At 40.9% G+C, this 11,995-nt stretch overlaps 1 protein-coding gene across 1 annotated transcript in view; it reads right to left on the bottom strand.

Moving 5' to 3' along the window:
* Positions 1 to 348: 348 nt before the first annotated feature.
* Positions 349 to 11,995, bottom strand: part of PLB1 (phospholipase B1) — an 80,974-nt gene continuing 69,327 nt past the window's right edge. The window contains exons 52-59 of the mRNA XM_064707187.1: positions 11,626 to 11,706; positions 10,548 to 10,613; positions 9,892 to 9,986; positions 8,653 to 8,734; positions 7,289 to 7,393; positions 6,150 to 6,245; positions 2,625 to 2,699; positions 349 to 2,135 (exon numbers count right to left, since the gene is read on the bottom strand). Of these exons, the coding sequence (XP_064563257.1) occupies positions 1,914 to 2,135; positions 2,625 to 2,699; positions 6,150 to 6,245; positions 7,289 to 7,393; positions 8,653 to 8,734; positions 9,892 to 9,986; positions 10,548 to 10,613; positions 11,626 to 11,706 (822 nt within the window). The 3' untranslated portion in view covers positions 349 to 1,913. The remainder of the gene's footprint in view (positions 2,136 to 2,624; positions 2,700 to 6,149; positions 6,246 to 7,288; positions 7,394 to 8,652; positions 8,735 to 9,891; positions 9,987 to 10,547; positions 10,614 to 11,625; positions 11,707 to 11,995) is intronic.

The raw sequence follows: 11,995 nt of genomic DNA, 5'->3' as shown, positions 1-11,995 counted from the left end.
AACCTGACTATGTAAGTTGTACTCTGCCCACCTCTTTTTATCTTAGCAAGGACACTGACAGAAGTGAAATGGAAGAAGTCTGAACACCTTCTGCATGCAAAATAGTAAATTTAGGAAACCCAGAGCACTTTCTTCTGGGAAACATTATAATTTTCTACTCATTTGCATTTCAGGAGTGGAAACGTAGTACACATCACAAAAAATTGCACCATTGCAAACCTCACTTTGGCTTCAATAAAATTAAAAAGGTTATGTATTTAACATAGGAAATAAGAAAGATATTGGGAAACAAGATCATGCAGATCTTGTGAAGAACCTTTTGTACTCATAGATTATAAGAATTGGCCTGCAGGTTTAAAACAAGGAAAGTCTAATTTCCAAAAAGGATGGTCTCTGAACTCCTGATTAGAATTTAACAAACAAAACAAAACAAAAGGTGAAAAACAACTTTGCAAACTCTTCTGTGGATAATAACCATGGAGTCTCCAGCCTGGGAGACCTGAACACAAGAAAAGGTCCTATGAGACGGGTTAAGCCAAGCTAGTTTGCAGGTCCACATTTTTACTTACTAGATACTAGTGAATAAATCCATCACAAAAAGACTCATTCTGAAACCAGCTCCCATACAGGGGAGGGCAGGAGGATATAAGACTGTCCCTGGGCTATTTAGCCCTGGAGGAGAAGTGGCAGATACAGCCCAGCTCCGCACCCAGTCCCAGATGGAAGGAGCCTGGAATCAAAGGCAGTGCAGAGTTATTCTATCTGTGCTACCCAGCACTGCACCAGGGATACCATATGGATCCAAGTTGTTCAGAAACCAGTTTAAAGATGTTTCCATGGCATTGTACTTGCCCATGAAGAATCACTGCAGCACCTTCAACACAATGGTCTTGCTGGAATATAATATGAGAAATTGCAGCTGCTGTTTATCTCAGTCACATCTCACTATTGAAGAAAACCAGGTTGCAATCACAGACTTGTCTCTAACATTTTAAATGGAGGTTTATAAGAGAAAAGGACAGATGCACAATTAAGAAGCCAAGATGCATGAACAGGTGTTCTTGCTTTGTGCAATTGAGTAGTATTCATGGAACAGAGAATTGGACTCCAGAATGAAAAAGATTTTAACACTTTATCCGGGTTTCAGCTGGGATAGAGTTAATGTTTTTCATAATAGCTGGTTCAGTGCTTTGTTTAGGATTTCATATGAGAATAATGTTGATAATAAATCAATATTTTAGTTGTTGCTAAGTAGTGCTTACTCTAAACCAAGGACTTTCCAGTTCCCTGTGCTCTGCCAGCACAAGAAGCCGGGAGTGAGCATGGCCAGGATAGCTGACCTGAGCTGGCCACAGGGATATTCCATGCCGTAGAAAATCATGCTTACTATATAGAGTGGGGGAAGAAGTCCAGGAGGGGCTGATTGCTGTTCAAGGACAGGCTGGGCATCAGTCAGTAGGCAATGAGCAATTGTAGTGTGCAGCACTAGTTTTTCTTGAGTTTTATTCCTCTCTCTTTTTTGTTATTTCCCATTTAATTTCAATTATTATTGTTATTATTATTATTATTACATTTTACTTTATTTCAGTTATTAAAACTGTTCTTATCTCAGTCCATGGGTTTTACCTACTTCCAGTTCTCCTCCTCATCCCCATGGGGGGGACTGAGTGAACAGATATGTGGTACTCAGTTGCACAGTGGCACGAAACCACAGCATTACTTTGAGCTTCATCCTCCACTGACTGGTCCACAGAAGATAACTCTAAAATACATTACTCATCAATGTTATTTGACACAAAAATCCCTGGGCAACCAAGAAGCTTCATTCATATCCAAGAGGCTTTTTGTTCTGCCACTCTCTGAGTCACAGCAGAGAGCGGCCTCATCAGAGAAAGATGTTTGTTCCACTTGTGTTACAGAGGGGTTGTTTTCATGTTGTTTTCTGTGCGAGCCTTACGTTGGTGCTTCTTGGTTCCTGTTCGTGACACAGCCCAGCCCAGTAAAGAACCCACCAGGACCCCAGCTACTGCAGTCACAATGACAGCCCAGTAGGGGACTGAAGATTCTGTGTTCTCCAAGCTGACATCTGAATTTCCAAATCCACTGTTTCTTCGCGTGAAAAGAAAAGGTTTCTCCTACAAAAGGAGAGCAAAGGCTTTATTGACCACAGATCACTCAACAGGCAGCATTCCAACAATATGCCACTGTCCCTTCTCAGAGAAGAATGGTGGATCTTTAGACAATCAGCTGGTTTTGCCTTCTCTCTATCTTAGCCCAAACACTCTCCTGCTCTATTGTCTGAAAATTTCAAGAACACAAAAAAGAAGCCACCTCAGAATTATGAGTGGTGGCATCACTTCCTAATTTGCCTGCTGCAAACAAGCAAATGGAAATACAACAGACTCATTAGAACTAGCTTTAATGAAAGGCTTTCCATTGCAGTGAGGATAAAGCTTTTTGTCTTAAATCTTAAGTAGATTTCCCTGTCTGTAACAAAACAGGAAAATATATTTTAGTTATTTGAAACTTTCACAAAGGTACTCTTTTAAAGAGCTCTAGCAGTGTGAAGAAAGGAGGAAAAAATAGAGGTAATTAATGGAGAGAGCACCTTGACCTTTACTTACAGGGTTTGGACACTTGAGTTTTGATCTGTCATGGGTAAAGTTGTTGTAAGTCTGCTTTTCACCAACTGGCTCCAGCTGAAGAAGAGAAAAGCAATGTTAAACTTAATGATGAATCTTTTCCTTCTCAGACTCTCTTGATTCAGTTATAACTTCTTATCCAATTTTTGTTGCTTGCAGGAACAAAGAAGTGTGGTAGAAGGAGCAGAGGAAAGTTTGCAAACATTTTAACAGTTGTGAACAGAAGACATTGAGAATCTGATGTACTGGCTGCAGAATAACTCCCTCAGAAGCAAGGAATAGGATAACTTTTCTTCCTTTTGCATTGCTCTGGATACAAGGCATTTTAAATGTTCAGCTAAAGCAAAGTGGTTCACTATTACACCCAGTTCTGCCATGTACTTGTTTCAAATGGCAATGGAAAGGAAAGGAAAAAACCCACATGACAGATGTTAGACATATTACTTAGCACATTACTTACACAAAGGTGCCTAGGTGTCATGGTGATGGGAGTTACTTCACAAATTACAGAGTTACAGAGAGAGGATGGGACAATTTAACCTTTTCAGTCTGCACTCAGACAAGAAATTCCCAGGGAATTTTAGCTGAGGCAGGCTTCACAATCTTGCAAGAAGTGAGTTACAGAGAGATTTTTATATTATCAGTTGTCAGCTAAGTTGCAATAGCTGACCATAAGGCTCACCCTGATCCCATTTCCAACCCAACATAAAATGTGCCCAGGCTCATAGCAGGCAGTTGTGCTTGGCTCGCAGTGCACATACCACTGGTTGCCATAGTTAAGCTAACAAGTAGAGGCTTGCTCAGTCGTGTTAACTGAAGTGTTTACAACTGTTGTATGGACACGCCTGAAGTAATGACTACAAGATTGGTCCATAGAGAACTGCAAAGTTGTCATCCAGCACTTCTGGGAATACATTACAAAGGATGGCTGTTGCTTCTGCTATTGTCCATACAGGCATTTACTGTCCTCAAGGGATTAAAGTGTCAGCTGCATACTGAAGAGAAACAATAGAGCAACAAGACCAATACGACATGGAAAAAAAAAAATCGAGAAGATTCTCATATGGAAACACTGAGAATACTTTCTCTCTCTTGTTCATTTTTAATAAAAAATTTTAAAAAACAGAAAGAAGCTAGCAAAGACTGAAAAATAAAAATATACGAACCATAGAAAATATAACCAGGGAAGAGAAGATTATAAGCAAAACAGTATGCCAAGTTTTGCTGATTGTTGTAGGGTCCTAATGGACTCTTTTATGACTTCTAATCACTTGGCCCACCCACCAGCTAATGCAGTGAAGACTGAATTTGGTAGTTTTTTTGTACTTAAAGGGAACAGCTCTGTTATTTGTACGATGTGTGGCTCATATCTTGCAGCATTCTGCCTGAGGTGCAACTGGTTATTTGCAGATAATTGTAATTCTTCCCATGCCAGGGCACTTGGTAAGGATTCTGGCACAGAGCCTAGACAAAAGATGATAAAATGCAAAATTCTGTAACCACCCATGCTTACTTATCTCTATGAAATCTGTTCTTCAGAAGCATTAGCTTCTGGGCTTAGAAGATGACACTACCCTCAAGTCCATGAGCATACAGGACAAGTTCTGGAAGAAACCCACAGCTCCTCTAGAACATGTGGCAAGCATGGAGGCAGAACACAAACCAAACCCTCTGTCAACGTCTCTCTTCACCTCGGCCAAACACCTGAGAAGGTGGGTTTGGGACCAGTGGAAACCCCTTAAGACTACAGAGTCCTCTGACCTCAGAGAGCAGGAACACATTTTGTTTTGCACAAAGCCAAAACAGCAAAGAACATTATGGCAAGGGAGAGACTGTAAGCCATCCCAGTCCCTGCATACCCCCACAGTGGCCAGGCACAGTCTGGCCCTTTATGTGCACTGACAAGAATCCGTGTCATTTGGCCCTACGCCTGCAGCCTGCCAAGCTTTTCAGGGAACAAGGAAACAATACAGCCTTACAGTAAGCCTGCACAGCCTTGCCGTACAAGGACTGCAAGGGAAAAGCAGGGATGTGTTACAAGAACTAGATTTAAATAGTAAACAGTAATGTCTGCAGTTGGCATAGACCAACAGATCTCCAAGGGAGGGAATAGTTGTGCTTTGCATCAGTAAGAACCTGATCCCTGCCACCCAGTAGAAAGCTTTGTGTCAATATCCATTTATGCGTAGGAAATGAGTGACAGTCTGGACAGAAAAAAAAACCTCTGGTGGCACAGGAAAAAAGGCTGATGGTGATTCAGGAATGAGTAATGGCCAATAGGAATACCACATGGCAACAGAAACCCAATTTAAGACCGCCATATGCCCAGGTACTGTCCCTTTTTTTTTTTTTCTTGAAACCCTCAGCCATGCTCAATTTGAATTTTTCTACATTTGCCTCGGTTTCTGGCCCACCATTAGCCCTGTTTGAGCTATGAAGCAGAGTGAAGCCTACCAGCCTGCTGTCATCTGGAGTCCCAGACAGGGAAACCTGATGGATAACAGGCAGATTTGCTGTGTGTGCACAAATCAATTACACCAAGCATGTGCTTGCATTGTACATTCTATAATCCTGGACCTACAGCTCATATGCTATGCTGGGCAGCTGCACAGATTCCTGCCCTGTATTTTCCAGTCCTTATTTTCAAGCTCATTCTGGGGTATCCTCTAAGTTTCTTATCTTGCTCAAACTTTTACTTGGACAGAAAATAAATTCCCCTCCATTTATGTTTCTTTCTTGTGCAAACCAGGATGCAGGATTCCTGCCAGCACAATGTATTTGGCAACTGGTGTTTACAAGACAAGGGGAGGAAATGTTGCTGTGGCATAAAAATGCCATGGTCTTCCTTCCAATGTGGGGAAATGTTTCTGAAAGCAACTTTGCCCTTGGAATTATCACGTCTGGCATGCACCTCTGACACCTTCTTCCAACACTATTCAAAAGCTATTCATTTCCCCCAAAATGACAGATGGAATGCGATTACAAGCATCTTAAGTTTGATTTCAGCCCCCCATTAGTTTCAGTGACTCTACTAAAACTGCCTCAGATACAAGAGTGGGTGGTACAACATGTCCACACTATTAACGGCAGCAAAAATTCAGTCACATATAGGTTTCCCCAATAAATATAAAAGAATTCAAGGAAGAAGGGCAAGATCATTGAACAAACATTTTCAGAAAACCTACAGTACTGAATGTTTAACTAGGCTGACTTTTTGTTTTAATGCAAGTTATTTACCAAATCAGAAAAGAATTTTTTGTTATACTAAGACTATTGAGAATTCCCATTTTGAATGAGCAAAGACTTATACTGTTTCATGCAATATGATCACTTGGGATTATATTCCTAAGCAATGCAGAGTGAGAAGAACCTCAGAGTTGAGCAACCCCCTCTTGTTAGGATATCAATTTTATGTCTTGCTTACTCTTTAGTTTCAGACACCTTTCTCATGATCTTTTTAGATACTGCTACCACAAACACATAGGGATGTAAATTGCAACCTCTTACCATATTGTTCCAGAGAGCCATGGCCATCTCAGCATAGCCTCTTACACTGAAATGAGAGCAGTCTGCAGCAAAGAAACTCATATCTGGCTTGTTAGTCTGCAATAAAAGCAAAAATTATTTCTCAGCAAATGTCAATCTTTGAGATCTGACATATAATATCCAGTAGTGTATTGTACTTGATATACTCACTTCACACTTTAGGTACCTTGCTAAAGGCAATATGCTCATGTTTTCACACTGGAAATAAACTTAGTGCTCCAAACTATGGGCTTACTACTGCACCTTGAGACTTTCTATGCAATGCAGCCTGCTCAACTTCACACAAAAATTTTCATAACAAAACTAAACTTATCATTAAGCCAACAGTCACAGCTGCTACACAGACCCTGCCATTGACCCACATTCCATTTTGTACAGAACTGATAGAAAAGTGCTTATTATTGCTATTTAAACTTCTGTGACTCAGACTTACAACACTTCAAGTGTTGAAATTTCTGCTGAATTTCAGATAACAATAAAAATAGTGGGCTTATCCAACTGTGGTAAATGTCTCTCTTAGGGGGAATTTGCCTCATCACTGCCTGTATGGTGACCATTGGTTGACCATTTAGGCTGACAGAAAAAAGAATGGGGATGGTATGAAAAAAGTATCAGTACTATGCAAAACTGGGTTGTTTGGATGAGGATCCATGCTGGATATTTGTATCCTTAACTACAAAGCATACATAATGCTAAGGCTGGAGAAAAGAAGGAGAATCAGTGTTGGGTTTCAAAGGCTGCTTCCTGTTTCCATGCTTGGATGAATCAGAGACTCAAGTGCTGGTCTCCATTTGAAGAAAACCTGAACACATTCCATAACCTAAATCGGGAAACTGTGGTGAATGCTAACCAACCTCCTCAACAAGGGAAGCAACATGCAGTTCAGAGGAAGTCAGAGGGTGCCTTGTTTATGGGTGCATGCTATGAATGTTTCCTAAAGCCATTTTGATTCACAGGCAGCACTGTGAATCTTCTTGCGAGACTTCCCGTCTTCTCCTCCCTCGCTCTTAGCACAGATTCCATGCTGTGCCACTAGACTGTGCAGAGAGTCTTGTGGCATGGATCTTACTGGCTTAAGAGAAATTAAAAACAGGACTCACACTATCCAGGGGCAGCAAGGTGTTCCGGAAGAACGGCTGGATGACAACAGCGAAGTCCTGCCGCTGTTCGTACCGACCGCTGTTGATCAGCTGCAGGGCTTCAGCCTGCGCGTGGTGTAATCAGTGAAAACACAGGAGTTACTTGCAAGGCTCATCCTACATTTGTCAGCTAGCAGCAACATGCAGATTAAACATCTTTCAGTGTAGGAAGCTGTAAATCGTTAGTGTAAATCCAGCTAAATGTTATAAAGCAGTCAAGAAAATGGCTAAGAAAATAATTTGGTTCATGAGGAGATTTTCATGAGGAAAATGCACAGAAGCTGGATTTATTCAAACAAAAAAAAAAGTAATGAATATAGAGTTACTAATTAAAAAAAAAAAATAGTTCAAACCTTACATATAGAAACCAAAACTGCACAATTGCAATGAGATTAAAATTTGCAGAAAAGTATAAAAATAAGGAACAAGGTCAACATTTTTAGACATGACAAATAAGTTCAGAATGCCAACATGAGGCTGAAGTGCACTTGTTTTTTCAGGAAGGTGTGCTTGAATGAAAATACTGCTTAAACATTGAAAAATTACCTGCCACTCTCAAAAATTATGGTCACAGACATTCATACAAATCAAAAACCCATCTCATTGTAACTTACCATCTTATGGATATAAATGCTAATGCTCCTGGTCATATCTCAAAACATTCCTTAGTTAAGGAAAATTACCCCTCTAGTAGGCTTATACAAGCATTACCCAGGGTGAATTTTTTGAGCTTTGTCAGATTCATTGCCAGAGCAGAGAACATTATGTGATCTGATACAGTGATTCCTGTATTCATAAGAACATCGATGGAAAAAGCTTCTGCTCCAATAGCTATTTATAGCCTCTGTTAATTTTGAGTGAATCTTACGCCTGAGGCTATGAAAAGTTACTTTCAGATAGCAAGCTGGCCCATGGTTGGTTTAGTTAATTTCTTCTGCTAAGAGTAACCACAAAACAGCTGATGCAAGGTCATTTGTCACTCTGCAGTGACAGGTTAATTCATGTGAGCTACTCATTGGACTCATAACAGACAAACACATATCAACAAAGCAGCCATCATTACTAAATCCTTTCTGGCTGTTGAAACAGCAGCTGGAAACAGAACTGGTCTCCATCTGCATCCAGCTCAGAACCAAGGCCATCAGAAGGCAATGTGGAAAGTCTTCCACTGCTACTAACTGGTTAGCTGGGTATGGTTTTGATTAGGCTGTAGCCAAATTGTTTTCCAATTATCCCTCTCTGTACTGCACGACAGGAATAGCAGTGAGGGAAGAAATATAAAGAGACACAAGTGAAGATGACCATTTACAGAATCAATGCATTACCTGAAAATCTCTGTTAACTCTCTTAATTTCTTGTAATTCAGAAGAATTTTCCTCTGGGTTTAAGAAACATGGGCAAACTTTCCTTCAACAAAAGAAATACTAGAATTAAAAGCCATTCTAGAATAGTTCCTTCACAGTTCTTCAGCACTGTGTGTCCGCTTCAAGAAGCTCAGGATAGGTGCTCAAAGCTCACGTGCAGAAGGGAGAGCCACCTTGGTGGCTTAGAAATGGACAGATACTTCACAAAAGAAAAAATTCTACTGAATTACTTTTCAAAATGAACACCTACCACAGGCAGAAAGAGCTGCAGATCTGTAACTCTTGAGACAAACATGAAAAAAGTGTTTAGTGTGCCACACATCAGCAGGAAATCACATGTTAGAATAACAAGAAAACCCACCCTATAAATGGGCTTACAGCAGAGTTTCAGACATCTGGGAGTGTAAAGTTAGAAAAGACAATTTTTTATTTAGTCTGAGTCCTTGCACCACTCTGTCTTATTATGTTACCTTCATAACAAGAGGTAATAACTTGTGCTTCACTGAAATTCATCTTCTAAGAATGTGCTTGGAATAAATATGAAGACATTGAGCAAGACCAACAATTCATTATTTTCCCTTCCAGTGTGTTCCTGTAGTTAATAACTTGTATTTTTAAAAATATGTGCCTAACTTAATTGGAATTCATTTGGCATCACCTTGCAGCTACTGGTCTTTGTTATACCTTTCTCTGCAAGACTAAAGAGCCTTTTCACATCCATTCTGATGCCTTTAAAGACACTGCTGCTTTTTAAAACAAGTCTCTTGACCTTTTTTGAGTTAAGAGTTTGGTCCCCTTCATCAGGTATGAGGAGCAGTTCCTGGCTGTGCTCTGCTCTATGCATCCCAGCCTGCACCAGAGGTAATGCAGCACTGGATGCATAGACAGGAATCAGGGATGTCAGCATGTGCTGCTGACCAGCAGACGGCTGGGTAAAAAAAGCCTTCAAAGTTCAGCAATCATATGTTGACCTGTGCTATGCCATGCTGCCTTATAGCTGAGAAGTGAGAACTCTGCTATCTACAGGTGCAGGTTTGTAGTTGAAGTATTGCAAGAAGTAATAGAAAGTTGAAAGGTGCATCAGGTAAAGGAAGCAATGCACGTAGCTTGGAAAGCTCAGTGTGGATATCCTGCTGTAGAAATTGAGACTGAGCCAAAAAAATATCACTTTATAGGCAAAGAGCTGTTTTGCTCACTTACTTTGCTGCCAAGGCACACTCTGAAGAGCTTGCTGCGATTTGACGCAGTCCAGAGAACTCCAGCATCTCCACCATGTTGATAAAGACTCTTGGGAGCTGTGAGGATTGCAATAACCAGACATACAGACATGTTACAAATAACAGAACATGATACCACTACAAAGAGCAAGGAGTGCCATCTGTGGGTCAGGGAGTCCTTGCAAACTGCACTGCCTGCAGCCAATGGCATGTGCAAGGATGATGGATAAAAGGAGGGGGAGGGAGGGAGACATACACTGGATGTCAGCCAAAAGAATTCCAGCAGCTAGTACAAACTAGCTGAAATGCTGCTTCACTCCCTGGGACATTTCCATTGGCTCTAGGGTAAATGAAACTGTTCATGGCTGGTTTAGCCATGAAAACTGGCTGTAGGGTCATGGTATGCTTGGTCCACAGCATAAATATTGTCAAACACACAGTTTTTCTGGAACTGCAGCTCTCTTTCTCAAGGCATTAGCTAGTACAGTCATTGAAATGCAGCACTGGAGAACAGTCTGACTCCAGCTATTTGAAAGATGACCTTGTATGAAACATAATCACTGACAGTCCATCAGAGGTGAGAAAAACATCAGTGTACTTGCCAGGAACATAGCTTGCTAGGGTATCTTAAAAGCTTACCTCCTCATAGAAAATATCCAGAGTTTCCTGAAGGTACTTTACATACTTTTGCACTGAATAGGTTTCCTATTAAAAAAAAAAAATAAATAAAATTGAGTCAGTCTTTTTCAGGAACCAACAAGGTGATCTGTGAGAAGCCTTACCAACTTGGTGCTCCTTTTTTCTTTTGTTGGCAGATATATTTCCAGATCAAGAAGTTTACTGGAACATGTACAGAGGTTATATAGTGCTTATGTTTTTTATCCTATTAATATATTCCTCTGATCTCTGTAGAAAATCCTGAGGTATCTTGGCAGAGCCTTTCCCTGATAATGACTATATTGACCACATTTTTGGATTTTGAGTTGTTTTTTATGGGACCCAGAGCAGACTGATTTGCCTTAGGAACAGAAGATTTTTTTTTTCAAACTGCCTATCTGGAAAACTGATATGAAGGCAGTCAGAACCCACAAAGCCCATAAGCAAAACAACTTTGTGACTGTAGTTATAGAGGGGTAGCTGTGGGGACAAAGGCTCCAGGCAGCAGCCTGTAAAGGAAAGAGCAAAACAGAGAACAGTGCCTGGTCATTTCAACAAGCTGGGGTACAGACCCCCAGTCTGTGCCACACAAACAGTTTCAGATGGAATGACCACTGACAGCTAAAGAAAAGACATGTTTTTCACTATAAACTGATGTTATTATTTTGGGTATCATTCTGAAGCAAGAATTGGGCATCCTCAGCAATTATTGTGTGGGGATGTTTTCCAGAAGACTTCATTGTGTCCCCTCGCATGCCTGAGACACCACACTGATTACTTTGTCCAGTTAAGCAGGGAGAACTCTTCAGTCTAATCTTTGTGTTTTGTTCAATATGAGCAGGTTCCTAGTACTCAAATAATGCATTTCTCCAGAGCTGCAGTGCCCCTGCATTCAAAGCTGTGCACTTGTTTCTGATACAATGAAGATGAAAGGGGCAGGACTTCTTGGTGCTTTTTAAACAAAGAGGAACTTTGGCTCCCTGAGAGAGAAAGGCTATGTTTCCAGGGCTGGTCACCTGCCAAATGCCTGGATGAGCATGCCTAATTCAGAGATACAAACCTTGTCCAAGCAGTACTGGCATAGGTCAGTGCCTCCAACAAGGATGGTAATCAGTTTCCAGTCTTCCTTGAAGTTAATTTTCTAGTGGCACATAAAATAAACAGATTGCAGCATTTATTGCTTAGGCATGCAGAGGTAACATTCACAAATGGGGCTAAATGGGCACAGACAGTAGGGCAGAACAAAGGAGGTATGCTGAGTTAAGCTGGCAAAAGAAAAGCATCTTTCCAGGGGGAAAATCTCAACTGTTTGCTAGTCTACTGCAATTCACCTTGGCTCCTGTAAGGAAATTCCCTTCAGCAGACAAGCCCTGTCAGGGTAACCAAGCACAGCAATGTGTCCGTGGCAGCAAGCATCCCTAAATGAATGT

This window comes from Zonotrichia leucophrys, chromosome 3 (assembly GCF_028769735.1).
Source record: "Zonotrichia leucophrys gambelii isolate GWCS_2022_RI chromosome 3, RI_Zleu_2.0, whole genome shotgun sequence".
NCBI classification, from domain to species: Eukaryota; Metazoa; Chordata; class Aves; order Passeriformes; family Passerellidae; genus Zonotrichia; species Zonotrichia leucophrys.
Note: the sequence above shows the minus strand (reverse complement) of the source record. Positions and strands in the feature narration are given on the sequence as shown.